This window comes from Metopolophium dirhodum, chromosome 4 (genome assembly GCF_019925205.1).
Source record: "Metopolophium dirhodum isolate CAU chromosome 4, ASM1992520v1, whole genome shotgun sequence".
NCBI lineage: Eukaryota > Metazoa > Arthropoda > Insecta > Hemiptera > Aphididae > Metopolophium > Metopolophium dirhodum.
In genome coordinates this window covers 33,538,143-33,558,374 of record NC_083563.1, presented here as the reverse complement: position 1 = coordinate 33,558,374, position 20,232 = coordinate 33,538,143, and the positions used below count along the sequence as shown (strand labels likewise).

General features: G+C 28.2%; 1 protein-coding gene across 1 annotated transcript in view; it reads right to left on the bottom strand.

Annotated features, from left to right (window-relative positions):
• Positions 1 to 20,232, bottom strand: part of LOC132942367 (myb-like protein O) — a 226,106-nt gene that overhangs the window by 38,213 nt on the left and 167,661 nt on the right. The window contains exons 7-8 of the mRNA XM_061010683.1: positions 8,108 to 8,395; positions 1,042 to 1,340 (exon numbers count right to left, since the gene is read on the bottom strand). Of these exons, the coding sequence (XP_060866666.1) occupies positions 1,042 to 1,340; positions 8,108 to 8,395 (587 nt within the window). The remainder of the gene's footprint in view (positions 1 to 1,041; positions 1,341 to 8,107; positions 8,396 to 20,232) is intronic.

Sequence of the window (20,232 nt, the reverse complement as noted above, 5' to 3'; positions counted from 1 at the left end):
AACTCCGTCCCCCACAAGATATTATTATAATATATTATAGGTATTGATTGAAATTAAATGTTTACATTTTGTATTCCACCAGCTATTCTTATTCGACACGTAGCATATTAATTAAACATCGCATCGCATGAATAATTAATATTTAAATTCTAGTTGAATAGATTTGATTGAAGTCTGATAATAATAAATAATGATGAATGCGGAGTTAAGTAAATAGAGGTTTAGTAGTACAGACTTATATTGGTATTTTAATTTTTGAGTACTAAGGTGAAGAAGTATTATTATTTAAATAGCAAATGATATCAGCTTAATATATAGCTACTTATAATATAGTGAGTGTAATCGTACTGTTAAAGACGATAGATAGGCACTTAAATAATTCAATGATGATTTTATACCTGCGGGTCGTCTAAAGGAACACGGTGATAATAATTTCTATAGACGCAAATACAGAGTGAACCTTTCAAGTATCAATATCAACTGGAAATCAATACACTGGTATCAATTAGTTATTATTGCATAATATATAGTGAGTCAGATTACCTTTAAGCCCAACGGAGAAACTGTCATAATAGTTTTTATAGTCGTAAAAGAGATGAATGCAGCAGTATGATTATACTGTTAAAAAATAGTTTTTACTTTGGTCTATACTGCGATGGTACCTATAATACTATGCTAATAATATTATGCTGCAGGACCACAGACAACGGGGGAGGGGTTAGGGTTTTCAACTCCCTTCCCTTCCTCATACAGCATATAAATAATGTAAAATATGTATTTACGAACATTTAAAGTATTATTTTCTACCATGATGCCTCTCTCCCCACTCCGATATTAAATTCCCGTGTACACGGCGTCACTGTTATGCTGGTGAGTAAAATACGGATGGTTGATCATCGCTCTAAGAACGTGGCTAATCTATAACACCGACGGGGGCGACAGTTTCGTGTCGAGGAAGTTCTCCCCCCCCCCCCCCCATCGACCGGTGACCCACTGACCCGTTGAATGCAGACGGACTGCAGTCGGAGAATGCACACTCACCTATGGAAGCGTCGTAAATGTGCAGAGACTCGGATGTCATGAACTGACACACCAGCGACGTCTTGCCCACGCCCGTGGCACCCAACATGGCTATGCGGAACGGCTGGGTGATCCCTGGACAGCTGGCGCAACTGGACTCTCTGGAAGACGCCAACGACGTGCCGGCACTGGTCCTAGCAGAACCCGGGTAGGAGCCGCCACCGCCACCTCCACCGCCACCTCCACCGCCAGCGCCGCCGCCAGCGCCGCCGCCGCCGACGCCGATCACCGTGTAGTTAGTGGCCGTCAAGTGTTCAGTGCTGAAAAAAACCAAGATGGATTATAATATTATTATAATTTTACCGTCACGGGGTGATAATATATTTTATGTTGTCCACGACGATAACCATCGGGCGCGACCGTAACAAGTTATAGCTCCGTATTACTATAATACATAATATTATGTCGTGGTATTCGGAATATCAAATTTTTAAATGTATAACAATAATAATATATTGTTATAGAAATACCGAGAAAAAACTGCTGGGTAATATCATAAGACTCGGTTGAAAAATCATATTTGTCAATTTAATAAAAAGTGAGTGGTCAGTTATTTTTGAAAAAAAAAAAAAAATATAATAGTTTTCGTTCTATTTCAATATACTTTATTTAGTTTTTGATTGTTGTGGGCGAATGAACGTCTAGATAGTAATGCGTATCCAAACGTAGTTGTGGTAGTGTCATATCCGAATGTAATACGATTGGCTGCAATGTCAGATTATATCACCGTAAAAGAACTTATTTTTACAATGGTGGAAAGTTCATAGAGTAATTACTTTTCACTAAAATAGTTATGAAAAAATAAAAGCAATAATATTAGATAACTTTTGAAGAATAACGCAATTTACAGTGTTAATCAAAACTCAAAATGTATAGCTAAGGAAATATGTCAGTGATTATTGTAATAATTAAAATCGCAATGTTGAAACGATGAATCAAATATTCCTAACTCTGATTTCTAGTGATTTTAATATGTTTTATAACAATATTTTGTTGTGTAAAAATGTATATTTTATTTCCATGTCAGCCGTTCATACAATCATTTAATAAACACTTCGCTGGTTAGTTATCACGTCTTAAAGTACTATAAAAACAATTTAGATTTGTTTTTGATGAAATAAATATGAAAAAAATTTAGATGATAAAAATAATAAATCGACTTTATAGATCGACTCAATAGAAAATAAATACAAAAACCAAAAAAATATTCGTTTGTATAAAAAAATATTATAATACTAGCCGATGCCACGCACTTCGTTGCCCGTAAAAAAGGACAACTCTTAAAAAAATTGTGGTTATGCAACTCCTTTTGGGTGTAACACGTAGGAGTAAGTGCAACTCAGACACCCTCGTAGGCAATCCGACTATGTCGGAAAGTGGAAAATGTGTGACAGCATATCAATAAGGCAATCCACCTGCGGTGGATTGCAGACACGCCGATAAACGGCTATAAGTGCAACTCAATCACCTTTGCAGGCAATGTGCGAAAATTCAACTTGATGCATGCTTGTACATGATCTGCCCGACAACCAATGGCAACCAATAAAATAATAAATACTAATAAATTTCGACTAATTATTTATCCTATAACCAATAGCAACCATTTATAAACAACAATTTCCATCGTAAATCTCAAAATTCCTGTCTGAGCACCTCCTCGGGTCGGACCTACCGGGTCCAATATTGTGAATCCAAACCATTAAGGAAACTACTCAAACACTCACAAAAAATTTCATCAAAATCGGTCCAGCCGTTCTCAATTGATGAATTACTCTACATCTTTCACACCGTTTATATATTATATAATATAGATTACATTATAAATGTATAAGTTTTAAAGCGAATTCAAAATATTTTCAAGCGACAATGTTTTGATTCCGCAAACGATAGCGGCGTAGGGAACCGACCACGCGAGTGAGCAGTTTTATAGTTTATACCTTCGTATAAATTTTATATAGATTGTTGAATTTTATTTCTCGGAACAATTCACATCTACACGCCGATAAAACACACTCAAAAGAAAAAGGTCGGGTTGCATGTAGCTTGAAACCCACGTTTATTTACACTTTTATTTTAATTATTAATAATTACTAATTATTTATTAACATTATTGAACTAAATTTATGCCTACGACACTTCCCATGAATGTAACTTTCTATTGGTGAACGAATTTTTGAAATCGGTCCAGTAGTTTTTGAGTTTATTGGTTACAAACAAACAAATCTTCCTTATTTATATAATAGTATAGATTATGTATGTTGTTTGTTTTTGCATATTGTTATGTTAATTTGTTGATTTATAATAACCTCATTAAAAATGAAATATTATTTTGAATACAGAAAGGTTTTTTTATGCTTAATTTAAGTACATTACTGTACGCGTGCATGCAACTCATTATCTTGCTTTTATCCAGTTATATATCATGTGCATGTGTAAAAACATTGTATTATATTACTTTGCATGGTCAGTCGTCTGTAGTATACAACTTAAATTAATTATTAATGTATGTTCAAATAATATATATTATGTAGCCTTATAAGACATTTACTTATTAAATGTGGGACAAATTAGGTACCTACTGAATTTAATACTAGTATTTAATATTTTGTTATTTCTTGTTAGGTTTATGTATTCAAATGAACCAAAAGAATGGAAAGTTGTTTGGAAATATGATAAATCTAAAATTAAATTATTTAGTTATAAATAGATTAGTAGGTAATTCCATAAAATTGTTTAGATTAATGGCATTACTTTTTGATATAAAAAATTTGAATTGAAAATGATTGCCTTTCGTTTTTTAATGAATTTGCTAATTGGATTTTTTTTTAGCTTTATTGTAAATAAATGGGATATGTTTTTAAAACATGATTATTTTGTAAAAAAATATTGTATTTATTCGGTTTTTAATTAATGTATTTTTTTTTATTTGTACAGAATTTGTTTAAAAAAAATAAATTAATATTTTCAATTCAGATAACTCATGTGATCGAGCCGATCTCTGGCCTGTTAAAATAATTGAACGAATATTATTATTTTGTACTGTATCAAGACGTTTGTATAATAGCTTGATATAATGATATGTTTAAATTAAAAAGATAAATATTTTTAAGCTACAAATTGAAAAACCATATTATTGAACAAATATGTATTTTAATGTTTGTTTGGTCTGTGATAATTTTCACGGACTTAATACGCACTTATTATTGAGAAGTATCTATGCCATGTTTATCAAAAGTGTGCAGAATAGTAACACATAACTAATATGTACGCCGAGGAAAATAAGTTTCGGAATCACTGTTCAAGATGATATACACGGAGCTTAATGTAGTATCAACTTTTAAAATATTAACTTTGGTATTCTGAATTATTGTGTTTATTATTTATATGCGCCACGATGTGTTGAACATTGTTGAAATTTATTGGTTAAGCGATTGATTTAAAATATCTACAATAGTTGTATTATTTTATATTTAACTGCAGTCAAATAAAATAGACGTATAAAACATTTTTTATTTTGTATATGTATGTATGTATGTTTGTATGTAATTATGTATGTATAACGCATCCATTATACAATAAATGTAATTAATAAGATACTTTAACAACTCGAAATATCAGATCATTAAATACAATTAATATATATATATATATATATATATTATGAATTATTTAATTAAATTTGGTCTGCGTTTGAACCGACTGCGATGGCAATACAAATATTATAACCATCTCCACAGTCTCAGGAAGTATTGTAATGAATAGCTTTACATTACACCTGACTATTAAGTTAAGACTTAAGACAAGCGTTTTGTAATTAAATCAATTTTATTGTACTGCATTTTCAATTCTAATAGGTGGAGAAGAGAAGGCATATTTTATTAAACACCTGCCAAAGCCGTACCTACAGCTATACGTATATTAAAAATACTTAAATTATAAAATGTTGTAAGGATAATAATATAATAACATAATGTTTAATAAATTAATAATAACAGAAATCTTTTAAAAATAATAAAGACTAAATATTTATTTAAATATTGTAATTTATGACTATCATGACACAACATATTATTAAATGTTAACTAAATGTGAAATGATATAATAACTTCGTTTACTTAAAGCGTATCAATGTTCTCAAATGTGAATATTTTATGTATTTTTTTAAAAGAAAGTTCATTTTTAAAATATTTAAATGTTCTTAGCTCTTTCAAAAGTTTAAAGTTTAGCTGACTTTATTAAACAACTTAAACGTTGTTGTATGAGCTTATTTTATATTCCCTAAAATAATTGCAACAATTATGATAAAATCACATAGAAAAAAGTAAAAACCACATTGTATGAGAACAAAATTTGAATTTAATGCGTTTTTGTTTTTAAGTAAAAATATACTAAAAATAATATATAGGCACATCGGCTTGACCATACAGTTATATATACTCGTAGATACTTATGATACATATTTCAAACCAATTTAACTGAATCATCAAAAACTATCCAAACTTTATAAGTTCAATATTATTATGATTTCAGCCCATGAGCTTAACTTCTAGCACGAAATGTGCAACTAAAATAGTGGTATCCAATGCGTATGGTCCTAGTTTTTTTTAAATTTTATATCGTATCTATTTATTGAAAAATCTTCGCACGAGCGTATCATGACTTTTTATTAAAGTTATAGGTGTTGTGTTAAAGGACTGTTGGATATCAAAGAACTGAACAGCCGCAAACTTAGACAGATCAGTCCCGTAACTTTAAATTATTAAATTTAACCAGACATGAGACAGTTGCACAATAAACGGTATTCTCATTTCAAACGAAGTTGGCTCAGTGAAGTACTTAGGAATACACCAAAACGAAAAATTAACTCGAAAAATCCACATTAACAAAAAGTTTATAAACTCCTATGCCCCGTATTAAATCGCCGTTAAATCCATCGGATGAAATGTTCTCCGCTGTGATATACGTCAATAACAGGACGGAGCTTTTAAGCCAACTTAACCAAACCTGCACATGAACAACAGCACGGGCTGCGCTGCATCAAAAAATCAATTAATACAGTTCCACGACAGACTGAAAACCAGAGAATCTCTCCAGTTCAAAATAAGCGAATGAACGCACCCAAACCAGAATTAATAGCGCTCCTACCTCATGATAATAATATCTTCCTGGAAGACCTCGAAGACCAACCGGACCACTAATAAATAAGATATATTTCATAGTGTAGTATCTGTAACATTGTAAATGCAACAAGTTTATTGCCACAAGTAATTGGAAATTAATAATAAAAAAACATTTCAAACGCATTGCGCCAGAGTTAAAGATGTTGAGGAATTACAGTGATTTGGCCACAGCGTGGTCGCGCAGCCGTTGTGTAATAAAAACAGACGTCACTACATTATACAGCAAGTCCAATCGAAATAAAATCGCAATAAACCTCCTGCTGGGGCAATTAACTCACAAAGGATGAGGTCCAATGGTTTTAGTATAATCAAATGTCCATACAAAATGACGACCACATAGGTTTTGACCATACCGCATACGTTATAAATAATAGTTTTTTTTAGAATTTAAATTATAGTCTTTGATACTGCGATGAATCGATCAAGCTGCTTTATGGTGAAATATTTTACTGAATCATTAACATTGCATTTTTGTAACTTTCGCATTTCACATGTAATTTTAACATTATTTTGACAAAGCAAATCGTATAAAAAATATACCGTATGTGTACAGTGTTTATCCCTTAAAAATGGAATATTTGTTCTTGAAATATAATACTTATGTATTTAAAATTGAACATTGTTCCTAGTAATATTAAGTTTTAGCTATCCATTAACAGTATTTAAGTGAAACTATATTATTATTATATGTTTGCAAGGCCTGCATGCCTGCAGTCATAAATTATTCTTTTGTTTTTTTAATAAAAAGTGAATATTGTCAGCAATGCGACATTGATAGAAGTCAGAAAATTGTTGTTTGATAACTATTTTAAATCATATGTACACTTTATATAGCTACACAATACTCATAACATTAATTATATTTTTAATTGGCCAGCCAAAATGTATATAATACAATGAAGAGTATTCGTTTATAGTTGTATATATTAAGTTGTATTTAAAACATTTTAACATACTTATAAAATACATATTATAATTATATAAGTAAAAAGGCTGTTTCAATTTTATTTGAAAACTTAAATGACTAAAAAAGATATTTGGGAGAGAGCCATATAATGGAGATGTTGGCTAAGGGTGACTGACCTAATATAGTTGGGAGTGATGGGTGAAAAATAGGAAGATAAAAAAGTGATGACTTAAAAATTGTAAATGTAATAAACTAAGTGTTTGAAGAAATCAAGACAAATGTGACCCATATAAAACAGCAGTCTGTTTTCTGAAACGTGTGTAAAAATGTGCTTGCTGTATAAACTGATCTCAGAAAAGCATACTATTTCAGCACACATTATTATTATAATGCGTTAGCATACTCAAACTAAATAATAGTTTTTAAATTAATTTATTTAAAACATAGTATCTACTTACATTTTTCAAGAAATAAATGACGTATTAAGGTTAATATAAATTTGCACTGACTACCTAAATAAAATATGTTCATAGCCAGAAGCAAATAGACACATTTTTATAATTGGTAAAATGTTTGGATGGCACCACATATGGAAATTGTAAAATTACACAACATGCAAAGCTTCGCTCGCTAACCATAAAAACTATTATTTCACGCAGACATTCTTTCCCAGACTTAGGAGAAATACTATTTATCACGTTGTAAAAAACAATATTTGGAAAATTAATTTTCCTTCACCAAGTCCAGTCACGGAGTACATTTTTTACGGACTAAACTTGAATTTTTTAATGCCATTCATAATAAAAAACTACAAACGTAGTGAATCTTGGCCTTGAGGCTACCGACAGCTTGGGGAAATCCCCATGTCCCCATTAGCCGATCTATCCCTGTATATCGACAATATTGTGGTTTAGTTTACTTTTGATTCAATTTATTTTACCTAGAGTTGCTGGATGCAACACTGTTGTTGGATTTTGATCTCCGACTTTTTAGCGAATCTCCTCGGTTGATGATCCCTTTGCCAGAGATTGAAAACTGTCGGATTCGATAATATTCCTCTTCAACACCAGTATTTGGCATACTTGCCACTCTAGACCTCTGCTGTGGTAAGGTAAGTTGGTTGGAACGGTTTTTGGGTATGCCGTTGGGTCCCAATTGCAATTGTACCGTGCTTTTGCTGCCAGGCGTCCGAACACTCTGAGATCGGCTATGATGTGGACTCCCATACCTATGAGATACAATTAAAATGATTTAAGCACATGGAACTAAATTAGAATCAATCGATGCAACTGTAGGTACACGCTAAAGATACAATATAGACTTCTCATCGTTTAAATTTTTAATTTAAACACCAAATATTTGAACAATATTTAATACAAGATTTCTAATAAGTTTGTCTACTGTCAAAAAGTTGAGCGTAAAGCCGCATTATTTTTTTCATGAGCGGTTGAAGTTCAAATGTTGACGACATTTTCAAACGTAAGATAACGATTTCTCCTCAAATGACTTTTGTTAGTTCGTTGTAATTCAAAACCCATTAATAAAATAAGTTTAATAAACCAGCTACCTAATCAATAATATTAGTTATCGTAAGTTGATCGTTAAATATAATGACTGTAATAATGTATAATTTATGTGCCTAATAATTGTTATAAATTACCATACATTCATATATCTATAAATATTAGTAATCTATTTATATGTGTAAAGATGTACGAAAATTACCCAATGTATTTATGAATAAAATGTATATTGACGTTTTAGGTTGAAAATTTAAAGACAATTTTAATTGTATTACAATTAAACGCCTAGAACGAGACTTTTAGACGTTCAATACTCAGTTTCTATACTATTTCGGTAGTACAACATCTTCGTCGTATATATTATATCATCTAAATTTCGATTTATAAAACGTTATTATTTTCGTGAATGTATTGATATGTAGTATTTTTTTAAACTCCAATATTGCATTAAGTTTACATCTTAAAAATATACTGATTGGAGCTCAATTCGATATAGGTACATTGTTTGATTTTACCGTACATTCGGCTTTTTTTCATTCGATTTTGTGATTTTCTCATAAATAGTAATAGAAGTTAGCAATTTTGACACGGACAAAATACAATTTAAATCTAATTTCCGATCAATTTTCTACATGGCACAGAGCACTTTTAAAGTACTAATACTCTAAAACGAGGTTACTGAGAAATAAAAATATACACCCATCGTCATTGGAAATCCATTAGGCTTTATCGCATCGTTGTAAGAATCCAAAAATAGGTTCTATAATCTTTTACTAATATATTACTTGTATAGATGATAAGTTAAACGATACACCACCGAGTAATTGACTGAATACATATTTTAAAGATATGTTGTTATCTAAAAATCTGTCAAAAGTAAGTTGTAGATCAATAGAGAGTTGATTTACTAGGTAATACTGGTAATAGGTATACATGACATTACCTACACATGTTTTCAAACCACAGTGTTGAAAAAAAAAATTGTGTTTTTGTATTTTACTATGGTAATATAAAATAATATTATTATGTTTTTTTTTAATCACCCCATGTTTTTAACGTAACATATTATTTAGGTATAAATTTAAGTACTTCGTATTTATTTTAGTACATTAATTCTGTAAACATTTAAAAAAACAAAAAAAAAAAAAACCAGTAAATAATATAGGTAATGCCATTATTAACATTTACTCAAACATTCATGATTTTATTATTTCAAAGTATGAAATTTAAACTAACAGTAATGATAAAAGGTAAATACAAGTATATAAATGTGATGGTATTTTTCAAGCGTTAAACTGGAGTTCTAGTGTATTACAATAATTACGTAAAATATATTTTTATTTCATTTTAACCAACAGTCCATGTTAGTCCATGTTATTATATTATACTATCAGGGTATAATATACACTGCATTACGTGTTTATAACAAATTTCGTATTTGGTATTATTTTATTTTACGTTTGATAACTCAATTTAATTTTTCACCAAACATAAATATTATATCTGTTAGAAAAACTATTCCGTTTCATTTTTCTCAACTATTTTGAAGTGATAATATACTGGATCTATATTCGGTTCGATTATAGCTTTAGAAATGTTGCAATGACCCTGTCGCTCTTTCTTATTGACAACACAATCCCGTGGGAATATCGAGCAGTCGCGAAAACGCCAAATAGGGAAGAAAAACCTCCAAAATATTGAATAACCAATAAAATTTCTTTTCAGCCGTTTTATTATACACAGTGAAGTATCCAATACGATAAACTTTGAATGATTTTTCGTAAGGAATATTTTGTCCCGAGGAAATACGCTATATTATATTTTTACAATATTGTACAATAATGTCGTTTGTAGATAACAATAAATCATCCATTGACACATCTGTTGAGTACAAATTTATACACTATGTAGAGAGGCATCCAAAGGTATTGAAGAGTCATTAATGTAAAAAATAGATTATGTCATACTTTATTCATTTACCCAATACATCTTAGAGCAGTTGACTATTAGGCTATTAGATAATTTTTTTTTTTTAGGAAACTATTATAATAAAGGCTTGAAGTGTCACTGATGGTCAGTGGGTGGGTGGGTTCAAGTCTTTCTTGACTGTAAAATGTAAATTTATTGATCCGATATGTTTATTGTATACGACGTATGTGTATAATATTATGATATTATAGGTACATACATTTCCTTGATTAAAAATAAAAATAAAATCTATATAAATAATTATAAAGCGCACCTATTTATAATAATATTACTGACCTTATACTAGAATTTAAAATATTGAAAATCATAGGTAGTTCTATATTATTAAAGTTTTTTTTTTATTAAATTACAAAACAATAATATATTAATATCGCTACGCTTTTTTCTATAATATATACTTCGATGGTTTCTATAACACACATAAATTTACTTCCAAATAGTTTTTTTCGTGCCACATATATTTTACGGGCGTTAGTTACTCAAGGCTGAGTTAATAGGTCTCAGTTCATTTACTGAGTCTCACCGATTTAATGTATACTGTACCCATTAACTTAACGCGTGCAGACTTGAAAAAGGGAGGCGTTGACGTGTTCATTCAAACTTATCGTATTATGTTATAAAACCTCTGTCGCCATGAATATTTTGGCTTTTTGTATGTTGACGAGTGCACCCAATGACGTTCACACGTAAAGTAATAATAAAGGAAAGTGTCTCAGTGAACTATCCAAAATTTATTTATTGAGAATAATATAATATTTATAAAGCTGTCAAAGGTGTTCGTCATTTGTTCGAAAATTGGTATTTATTTATTTTTTTGCTTAGAAACTGACGTTTTTAATATATTCGGGTGGACTGTGTTGTAATATGTCACTTTGATGTCTTATTTTTAGTAAGTGTGCATATCATAAAATACATAAAAATATTGTAAAAAAAAAAAAAAAATATTGTATTCTATACAAAACAATCAAAATGAATCAACTGATATAGTATTATAAAATGGGTATACGATAATATAATATAATATAATATTAATGCTTCAAATAGTTTAAGATTCTAGGTGTATTATTCAGTAAAATGTAATTGGTGTAATCTTATCCCAATAACAATAATACAAATATTAAGACTTCCTGCCACTATATTATATTATATTATATGTTTATATGATATAAATCATTGGTCCGAGATTAAACAGAATAATTATAAATTATTTATAATATTTACACACTCCTCCCGCCACACACATAGTCGTTGCATAATATAATATTAAAACTGTGTGTGCATTATTAGAATAAAATATTAAAATTACTGTCAATTAATAACTAGATTAACTATCATATTTAGTTAAATACATTTTATAAACTTAAGAGATACTTGGATTTTTTTTATTGGAAATTTTATCCAATATTATTTGTGATTTGTGAATTCAAATTTATCAAAATCATTATTTTTACTAATTACGTTATAGCTACAAAAAAAATTGAAATGTACACTGTTAGCATCACAAAACTCTCAATAATAAGAAAAATTATTCTATATAGCCTTTTACAAAGGTCGCTATTTATGATCCATAAAACGAATTTGCAACAATTGCAACCCACCCGATGAAGGTAATAATTATTGTGAGAAAGGGGGCTTTTACTGTTTTATTATACCAATTTCAAATGAGGAAATAGCAGTGTGGTTTTCAAAGGCTCACCACAGTCTACATAGTGAACTCAATTCTGAAATGATTTTCCATTACTCTATCCATTAAAATTATTGTTCTATGAAAAGGTAAAGAATACTCCATAGAAAGATACATTTGGAAAGTTCAATTCGTATAATTGTATCCGCCTCACAGTCATATTTTTAAAAACTAACCACCTCCAAACACGAATATTCAATTTTATTTTATTATGTTTCTAAAGCATTTAAATTAAATTCAACTTTAACTTAATAATATGAGGTATCTTTAATATTTTAAGTGGCATTGACAATAATATCAGTTTAACCATGATGGATGATGTCATATTTTTATTTTGTGTAGATTTTATTTTCATTAAATATTTATAAGAGCCAAGAGGTAATCTAGTAAAAAATGTAAAATATAGAAATGAAATCAAATAGGATAGTGATATAAAAAATTTAACTATGTATGAAAGAATACGGTTATAGTTGATTTTTTTTAGTATTTTTTGAGGAAATGTCATACTGAATAAAATATAATGTAATTTTAATATTATAAGTAAAAGTAACGTTAATGTTAATGTAGGTACTCGTAGCTCAGAGTTTTGGTTTTGTTTTACGTTTATTTTAAAATTTAGTCAATTAAAAAATAATACGTGTTAGATTTTGACTAATTATTCTAGTTTTTCATAATTATTATCATATTTATATTTATTTTTATTTGATTTTACTTCTTTCACTTATGTTACCTAACAAAATTGTTACTCAGTTCAGATATATTTAATTATTATGTGAGCCAATGATGTTCATATATTTTAGTATTTTACTATGTTCATTTCTATGCATATTATTATATCGGGAATTAGTAGGTTTCAGATACCTATAACCTAATACAACCTAATTATGACTAGATATTGCTTAGACGATACATACAATTACTAAACTAAATATTTAAAGTGGGTAATGTTTAATTTATTTACTAAAATATTACTTAAATCACCAAAGAATACTTAAATCGACAAAAGTGTATAACTATTATATTATCATAATTTATATTTATTAGTTATTACTATTACTATTACTATTTACTATTCTTATGAAAATATATTGTTTTATTTATTTGCATGTGGCAAACTGTAAAAAATGTTGAAACGTAACATGTCACAACTTACCATTTAAATTAAAAAAAAAAAAAAGGTGGATAAGTGGATGTCGCTCTGCTGTACAGTAGGTTACAAGTGGGTCACTGTAATGGATAGTGTTAAATTTGAATTCAATGATATAATATCATTGTATAAGAAAAACGATTCTGAGCGAAAACGGTCAGTCAGCCTATGATTTTACCAAGTATATTTGATGATATTATTGTGAATAAAGTATTTTATATATAACCTATTTACTCGGAGCCTTGTTTTAAATTTTCAATCTTTAGCCATAAAAGTTAAACATTTTATACATTTTTAACCACAAAATAATTAATAAATTATAAATTTGATAAATGTTGTCAAAATTTGAACTTTAAATGCTTATAAAAAAAAATTGTGCCTATGTATTTTTAATATTTTTCAACTGCTATTAGAACGATATATCAGGAGGCTTATATTAAATTTTCACGCTTTTTTACCCAACAAATAAAATTTTATTGATATTTATAGAAAAAAAAACTAAAAAAATTGAAAACTAACAATGTCCGTAAACAGCTCAAAAAGAGTCAAAATATTTTCAACATTTTATGGTGTATAGAAAATGCTAATATAAACATTCAGTCAAAATTTCATGTCCCTACGGTCATTTGTTTTAGAGTTACACCAAAAACCAAAATCGATTTTCTCGAAAACAGATTTTGCGTAAAAATTCCCGTTTTTCCTTAATTTTTCTTTTGTTTTTCACGTCGCTTGTGAAAAATACTGGGAAATTTTTACTTTTGACCCCCCAAAGTACCAACTAGATTCACTTTCCTATCAGAAAAGTTACTATTGAAGAAAATCCAAGCACTTTTACTGTCCTAAAAGTTGATGACAGACACAAAAATAAAAAAAAAAAAATAAAAAAAAAAACACACATCATTGTAGAATCAATACATTCATCGCTTCGCTCAGAATCTAAAATTGGGAATTAAATAAATGTATTTGTATGACAGTTTTTGAAACTATCGTTAGGTATCAGTTTGTTTACAAAAACAATTTTTTGAATTATTCGACAACGACCCCCATCCCCCTTACTCAAAATAGAGGTAAAATTACTAAAAGTAATATTCAGTTTCAAGTTCAATAAATCGATTATCGTTTATCACATTAGGATGTACCGTTAATTTATGACATTGTCTAAACTTATCAGTCACTTACGGAAATATAGACCGATTTACCAACAATGTCTAGTACCACCATAACACCATAACTGACATCGCTTACCTACATAACCGCAATTTCCGACATTCGCGGTAACATATTTAAACCGAAGAAAAAAAAATTAAGTAATGACTATATTATATCTGTTTATTTATTCACTTTTTATGATGATTTAAGAAAAAATATTGATAATATATTAAAACACAAACCAAACAGATATTATATTTTTTCCTTAGTACCTATACCTACCTCTTGTAATTTATGGCCGGTTTCATAGTATTTAACTTTTATATCATAAAACGTAAAATAAAATAAACTACATGATACCTATCTACTTTGTGCTTATAATTGAGTTATATTTACATAAAATTCTAGTCGTTATTATAAGAATATGCTGAAAAATATTATATTATTGTGTATAGGTAGGTACAGTGTTTAGTTATCAGGTATTGTTGGTTTTCATCATCCATGATTATTATACAACTGTATGCCAGTGTTTTTTTTATGTGGGTTATTGTATTATAAAATATATTCTCAGTAATATAAAATGTGAATAGACGTCTTTCTAAAAGATGTTGGTCTTTTTATTGAAAAAATTTTCGTCGAAATATAGTCACAATAGTATTATAATATAAGATTGTGAAATACGCGAATTCACCAAGAAATAAAACCATTGAAACGTGATTCTCTTGATGAGTTCATAAAGACTTTTATCATCGATGGACTAAAAATAATTGTCAAACATTATTAAGTCTAACATCATAATATCGTTCTATTATATTACATTATTATAAATTAGAATAATGTAATTTACATTTATAATAAAACTTATGGTTCTCACGTTACCGTAAAAATATTAATGTATACAGACATACAGTAAGTGGCATCTCTACCTACCACAATATATTATATAATAAATCATATAAATAATTAAAAATTGTTTACAGCACTAAGAATTTAAAAATATAGGTAAGTATTTCATAGTAAAATATGTCATTAATAAAATAATGTAGAAACCCAAGATTATTGTATGCATATTGCATATACAAAGGGTAGGTACCTACACTATTATTAGTATTATTTATATTAAAATTCATTAAATATATGATATTATATGTTATGGAAACTTACATGAAAATCAAGAACATTTGAGATAGACAAATAATAAGTCATCAGTAAAGATTAAGACTGCACTATGCGTATTTAAAAATAGATAGAGATACGTACAAATATCATACAATATAATGGCAAATTGAGAAAACAATACGTCTTGTGAAATTATGTCACTTCTGGAAGATATTGACAATATGCAAAAATCCCTTGGCAATCAATATTATAGCCTCCTATATAATTAGTTAATAAAATATATTGGTTTAATATTGTACTAAATAAATAATTATACGAGACTTTTAAACCCGTGTTTGTGAAGAAATTTGCTAATGCCGTCATTAAAAATGTTATAGGCATTTCGTATTTTTTGCCAAGTCGTAAATCATTACGCAGCACAGGATATATCATTAAAACCAAACAGTTCATTGCTCTTAGCCGTAGTTTCAATTTTGCAAAGTCACATCGTAAAATGCACACAGCATAAAAAAAAAAAATGAAAAGTAGAATAAGTAGATGCACACATCTAAAATGATGCTATTATTAAATTTGACATGGAAACTTGTAAATATAGGTTATGTGTAAACCCTTCATTTTACATCAGGGTAAAGCGAGTCTTTCGTCCTTTTAAGGGCGGTGGCCATAAAAAAGCTTGATTAATGATTCCCTTTTTTCTTCGCTAAAGGTTAAATGAATGGACAGTTTAGTGTGATGGAAAAAAAATTACATTATAAAAAACTACAGTTCATGACAAAGCTGATGTTTTTCTAAAAATAAAAAAATGAATAAATAAACGCACGTCAACTCCCCGAGAAGCTTGTATATTTTCGTCAATAACAATTCCTATAACATGGGTAGGTATATATAAATGATATTTTAAGTGAAAATTAATCCCGTTTTATAATTGCAGGAAAGTGTATGGTACATATATTATATTTATTTTGATCGCAATAGTACAGTATTAGTATAATATTTATTAGATTAATTTTGTTTTATAAAACAAATAGGTAGGTATGTACCTATAATTTGAATTTTTTTTTGTGAGTTCACTTTTAGAGATCCGCTGACTTAAGGATACAAATAACGCAACAATTGGCGTACATAACCTTCTTTTTTCTTAGTGCGAATTTTTGTTTTAACTAGTACTTTCTTTTTGGTTAAGAGAATGCTTAAAAAATCTCATAAAATATATTGTATAGTATGTAGATTGAAAATTACTTTGAGCTCACAATATATAGTAAGTACATACGCAAATTATTGGTTTTTGAAACTAAGTCATGATAAACGAGAATAATTTATACTAGTTGAAAAATATTATCAAGCATAGTTGTAGCACTAAATCTTAAGATATTTGAATTATAATATAATGTGAAATTTGATAAGTGTATTTAATCGATTATTTAATTGATTTCAAAAAAATGTATACAATATACCCAACAAGTGTACAAATCGTATTCAATACCTGAATTATCAGTACTTTAAATAAATATCAGTTAGTATAATTTAAGAACACCGAGGTTTTAATTTTGATTTGTAATTATCCTAACATAAGTTTGAATATCTAACTACGTTAGTGCAAAAATAATTTTGAAGTTTCCAAACTTCTTGGGTTCATTTAGCTGAAAGTTTTATGAGGAGAACATCCTTTTAAAGGCACATTTAGTTTATAAACATTTTTCAAAAAGACACTAACAATGTTTTTAAAGCGTATATTTTAACTTTTTGGTAAAATAATTTTGACGGGCCGTCAACCCAATTTCTAATATTAAAATTGAACACCATTGTGTTAAAAATTAAAATTAATTTCATAAAATCATAAAATAATAGCCTATAACTAATATTTTATATCCTACACGTCGTTACCGATTATATTTGTTTTAGTTTAGTTAAAAAACCAGTATTCAAAAATCAATGATTTGCTTATTTATAACTATTGGTATGCAAATATCAAGTACAGCATTTTACATTACGAATCAATTACTCAACGGTTAGGCCATCACCGTCACTTAGAAATTATATTTCTACTAAAATTGATAATTTAAGTTGCACATGGTTAAAGTTCAATGCTGACTGATGTAGAAGTTTTATTATATACCTTGTGCACTATAAATATAATACAAAGCTTAAAATCTATATTGGCCAGAAAAGAGGTAGATTTTATCGACAAATTTTGGCGGTTGCAAAAAAAAAAAAATATATCTATATTAATTATACCTACCTATATCAAATAAAATCAAAAAAAAAATCAGTGCAATCAAATTTGATTTTTCTCTAATATTTTCGATTACATAAATAACAAACTAATATTTTTTATAAAGTACTTACCTATTTGAATTTATAATAAAATATTCAAACACATTACAGTTTTAATAAATTAGTTAATTATAAAATAAATAAATACAAAATAAACAATATTCTCATCTTATTCGAAATGTTCATGAAAAATATACCACACATGGAATGTGCAAATTAAAGTTTTACTACCTTTAACATAAGATTAAAATTAGGGAGATTTGTTTGGAACATAGCATTATAATTCGCATGTATATATCTAAATAAAGTTCATAATATTATGAGATATCGTTATGCTACATTAGTATTATGTGTCACAAGTATTAAATATTTTTATTTTTACTTGAAACAATGCAAGCGATTCTGTAAAAATAAGATATAAAATACGAAAACACGAATAAAAGTTTTTGATAAAATGAAGTCTTGCAATTTAATACGTCTCAGTATGAGTTTTTAAAACCAATAAACTTTACACACTTTAATGAGCAACAATAACTTTCACAGTCTCAAACGATAATAAAAAGTGGAAATGAAGGAACAATTCAGTGAAATGGTCAAAAGGTTTTTATTTAGTTTTTCAACTTTGAACTCTATCACATTTCTTAAACATAGAGATGTATTAACTAGCAGCGAAAAAATCGTTCTTAAGTTAAGATTTAGGTTTTAAATATATATATTGCAGTGTTCTAAATTAATTTAATAGAATAAAAAATTACAACAGATATTCAAAGTGATTTATATTACCAATCATTAAATTGTATAAGCTTACAATTTTCTATTATAAGCTAAAAGCTTAACAGTAAATTCATATTTGTGCTATTATAGTATTATCAATAAATCTTTTACTCTGTAGCGATTTTAACAAACCAAAATCACTGTCGTCGAATTCAATTAGGATTACGACATTATCTTTTATGGTAATTCTTTTAGTGAAACATTCTTTTAAATAAAATACCATTTTCTGTAACTTTAATAAATATAACAAGTGAAAACTCGTGGCATGAGTCGACAAATTGTTTCGCTTTGAGTTAGTTGAAGTTAATATCAGAACAGGCATATTTACTTAACGTTAATATCAAGAAACATTAAAATTAGATGTATTGTTTTATTTACAATTTTGTTTGCTTGGATGGATTCATTGAGGAGTGGGGAGAGGGTGGTGATACGTTTACTTCAAAATAGCAAATTGAGTGAATACATCGTAATCTTGGAGAAGTGAAATCTCGTGTTGTTTATTTCAATATTATAATAGTGATGTTATAATGAAAAAAGTGTGACAGATGTTTAATGATATTTGAAAATCTTAACAAATAAATTATAAGTTTTATAAATAATTCATTATTTATATACAACTATAATATAAATTATAGTAAGGAAATTTGTTTTCACTTTAATTTAGCATAAAACAATGTTTATCGAATAAAAAGGACACTCTTTAAAAGACATACAATCGAGGTTTATTATTTATTATATTATTATTCCTGTTTTTATGATGTATTATTCATAAAATATACCGTTTCCTCGACATGAAACTCAAAACAGTCAGTCGATATCAATTTCAAATAAAATTTTCGTCCCTCGATAATATGCTAGACGGATAATAATATTATGTATGATATGAAAATAGTCAACCGGTATGAAATATAATTCCGGTCGTCTAATAACCCAGTGCTTGTCGCTCCAAATACATATTTAATTTCGTACCTCCTAACCTTAATCCCATAATATATGGACGATTTTATACGTGGTTTCCTGTAGGTATTATCATAAATATAATGATATCATACGTATTAACAATTAAAGCCAATACTTTGCGTTTCAAAATAATAATAATATATAATTATTTATTATTTAACAAAGTATCCACATTTGCTCAAAGTCAACTACCTCCCTCAATAATTATACGTCTCAGTCTTAACGAGTGATTGTAAATGCAATAATTTTCAAGTAATGAAAACAGTGTGGCAAATAGAACTCTGATGGGTTGTATGAAATATGGTTTATTCGGGATATAAACTTGAATTATGCGAGTTGGCATCCGATATGATATTATGTAAGAATTTACTGTCACCCGAAAACAAATAAATTAAACCTCATAATAATTTTAAATGATTGTGTGTTGTCGGCCACAGTACCTAACG